Source organism: Dendronephthya gigantea, unplaced genomic scaffold (genome assembly GCF_004324835.1).
Source record: "Dendronephthya gigantea isolate DGI-Jeju-01 unplaced genomic scaffold, DenGig_1.0 000119F, whole genome shotgun sequence".
NCBI classification, from domain to species: Eukaryota; Metazoa; Cnidaria; class Anthozoa; order Malacalcyonacea; family Nephtheidae; genus Dendronephthya; species Dendronephthya gigantea.
This window is the reverse complement of record NW_021163129.1, coordinates 85,602-89,007: the sequence shown is the minus strand read 5'-3', so window position 1 is coordinate 89,007 and position 3,406 is coordinate 85,602. Positions and strand designations below refer to the sequence as shown.

Below are 3,406 nucleotides of genomic sequence, written 5' to 3'. Positions count from 1 at the left end.
ACGCTACCGAAATCACGCAAAATCTTTCGCGAATAAGAAGTATGCCAAGGAGACGGAACTGTCGAAACACATATGGAAGCTGAAGGAAGCTAAGAAAGATTTTTCGATTTCATGGTCCCTACTGAAAACTGTCCCAGCCTACAAAGCCGGTTCAAGAAGATGCAACCTCTGCCTTGAGGAGAAACTCCATATCATGAAAGACAAAACTAGAACACTGCTGAACAAACGCTCTGAACTCTTTACGAAATGTAGACACGTAATTCGACACCTTATATCACGATGTAAATATAGAGAATAGCAACCAGACCTGCCATTAGCCTGATGATCGCTTTATAGCGTGAAACTCCGAGTAGCTAAGCTAGTCTTTCAATAAATATATATTATCGCTCTGCCAGTAATGGTATTGAGCGCTCTCCAACCATTGTCAAGTTCTGTGATCTTTTTGTTACAGTCAATTATTTGGATATATATATATATATATATATATATATATAAATATATATTACATACAATTAATAATACATACTTTATGTATGTATTATTATATACTGACAGTATTATACAGTTACTGACATTCTGTATAGATATGTATTCAGTGCAATCTACCTTTGTGCAAAATTTAAAATACAACTGTTACTGCTACTTGTTGGAGAGACTGTCTACTTGATTCTTAACATGTTCAATTATTCTTATTTGATTTTAAACAGTAGATTGTGCAAAAACAATTCTCTCAGAACCACTCAAAAGACTGTCTACATTCCCAGTTTTAATTTCAATTTGTGGTGATTCTATATTACCAACAGGGAGTTCACTGATCTTTCCCATAATAACCAGTTGATAAATAAGTGACTGTAAATACTTTCTCCCATTTCTGGATCTGAAATAGCATTTAAGAGAGCCAAATTCTGGAGCTTTATCAAGAGCAAGTTGTTTCAAAACAACTGTTGATGATCCCATTGCAAATTGTGTTAGTATGAGAATATTTACTTTCTTGTGGACCTGTTGTAACCTTTGCAGGCATTGGATGAGTAAGCATGAAATAAATGTGAAATCTTGAGGCTGACTAGGGTCCTCTGATGTACAATTATCACTTTCATCACAAACTTGGCAGTCATCTCCAAAATAATTCATAAGCTGCTTGTGTCGATATCCAGGTGCCACACAGTACTCCACCATTTTGTTCATGAGGTTATACTTGTAAGCCATGTGTTCTTTGTTTTCAATTTGTAATATGTTGTGCAAATGGAAGGATCTATCTTTATGGTCAAAAAGTAGCAAACACATTGCACGAGAACCATCGCGGCCAGTTCTCCCTACTTCCTGTACATAATCCTCTATGCTCTCTGGAAAAGATAGATGTATTACAAATCGTACATTTTTGTTATCAATGCCCATTCCAAATGACTTAGTGGCACATATAACTTTAGCAGTACCACAAGACCAAGCCTGCTCATATTTCTTTCTCTCCGCATCTGGCAAACCACCATGTACAAAAACTGCATCAATATTCTCTGATGCCAAGTTATGGGCAAGGTTTACTGTGTCTTTTCTTCGGGAACAATACACAATTCCTTGCTCCCCCGGACAATTAGTTTTAATGAAATCAACAATTTGTTGTACAGGCTTATCTTTCTTCGCATCTATTTGTAAAAATAAATTTGTCCTTGAAATATTCACTTGAATACTATTTGGGTTGTCCATACCAAGAGTAGACTCAATACAGCTCTTTACTCTTTCTGTGGCAGTGCCAGTTAGAGCAACCATTGGAACAGAAAAGCCATTCAGGTCACCAAGTCGTAAAAAATCTGGACGGAAACTATTACCCCAACTGTCAATGCAGTGAGCTTCATCAACTGCAATGAAGCTTAATTTTCCAGCATCATTCCATGTCTTGAACACATGCTGCAGCTTACTGGACATTGCACACTCGGGGCTTGTAAAAAGGATGGCATAAGGTAAATTTAGTCTGCAGAGGGTATTCACAACAAAATCCATTTCCAATTCTGTTAATGAGGAATTGTAGTAAAATGCAGGAACCTGTTTTGCTCGAAGTTTTTCTGCCTGCTCTTCCATTATAAATTTCAAGGGCTCCACAACAACAGTGAGTCCTTGCATAATGACAGCAGCCACAGTATAGATAGCACTCTTTCCACACCCAGTAGGCATTAAAACTACTGTATCATTACACCCAACAATTGAGCGTATAGCTTCAAGCTGACCATCTCTAAAAGAATCATACCCATAAACGTGTTTTAGGACAAATGTCTCTTTCTCTTCTTGACATTTGGGCAAATCCATTGGTGTTTCGCAATTTATGTTCATAATATTCTCTTGAGGGGTAGGAAATGAATTGACAGGCATTTTCTATACAAGGAAAGATGACAGGTGTGTAAATAAAAGATCACATTCTTGCAAAGTTATAGCATCTTATACCATTGCCTCTTCTCACTTGTACATGTGTTGAAACTGTTGAATATCCAGTTAGTATATGTTGCATGCATGCTGTATGTGTTTAAATATTACATACGTACCGACTTGAAGTAGATCGATTCGGCATAAATTTTGTCTCTAGCACGCCATAATTTGTAAATAGATGTTGATGATTTGCTAGACACATGTATTTTTACACCTTCACCATTCTCTTCCACTCTTGGCAATGTAATACTGTGATCCAAATACATTCCATAAAACTTTGCTGCTTCTTTGCCACTCGTACAATACAACTTGGTTCTGTCCTGACCATTTTCGCTTTCGATTTCGTACAAGTTGTACATGTTGTTCCCCTATATAGCATATAAAATATTATGGGTTAAAATTTACATTTTTATATACAGCGTACTATGTCGCACGATCATACAAAAATATAAACAATAATTACAATGAAAACACCAACATTGATTGCAGAGAATCAACTTACCGTTTCCCTTCGCTTCTCTGAAAGAGCTAACAAATTATTCATTGTTTCCATCGCAGTACGCGTACGCAATAATGACGCACCTTCGATTACAATATTTTCCGTCCATGTGACAGCTTTGTGCACTGTTCGATAATGCTGGTGTAATCCTTCTCGCGAAAAACAACAAGTGCTTTTGCAGTGAGGACAACACACACAGTTGTTCCGAAACGATATCAGATAACCTCTCTGACCTCCTATATCACTTAATCTCACTGTTTCCGCCATGATCCTATTTCAGTAAAAGCACACCCCCCGGTGTGGCGCCATGTTGGGTGTGGCATCTGGCAGAGACTTTCTCCTCCCCCCTCGTTCTTCGTCACCGCCCGCGCGCTCTATAGCAGCGGCTGTCGCCAAAAGCCTGCGCTCTATACCAGCGGCTGTCAGCGGCTGTCGCCCAACATCAAAAGCTGTCAGCGGCTGTCGCCCAACATCAAAAGCCTCTGCGGAGGA

General features: G+C 38.5%; 1 protein-coding gene across 1 annotated transcript; it reads right to left on the bottom strand.

The window, feature by feature from the left end:
- Positions 1-699: 699 nt before the first annotated feature.
- LOC114535483 (ATP-dependent DNA helicase RecQ-like) lies at positions 700-3,181 on the bottom strand. The gene is made up of 4 exons (XM_028556786.1): positions 3,148-3,181; positions 2,918-3,063; positions 2,628-2,783; positions 700-2,364 (listed from the first exon to the last, which is right to left on the bottom strand). The coding sequence occupies exons 1-4, from the start codon at positions 3,179-3,181 to the stop codon at positions 700-702; spliced, it is 2,001 nt and encodes a 666-aa protein (XP_028412587.1).
- Positions 3,182-3,406: the final 225 nt, after the last annotated feature.

Bases quoted from the DNA above. Each gene is read 5' to 3' on its own strand.
- LOC114535483 (XM_028556786.1), bottom strand. From the start codon at position 3,181: ATGGCGGAAACAGTGAGATTAAGTGATATAGGAG. The intron at 3,064-3,147 runs GTCAGAGAGGTT...TTTCGCGAGAAG, and splicing joins GAGATTAAGTGATATAGGAG to GATTACACCAGCATTATCGA. The intron at 2,365-2,627 runs GTAAAAATACAT...TTCCTTGTATAG, and splicing joins TGGAAGAGAATGGTGAAGGT to AAAATGCCTGTCAATTCATT.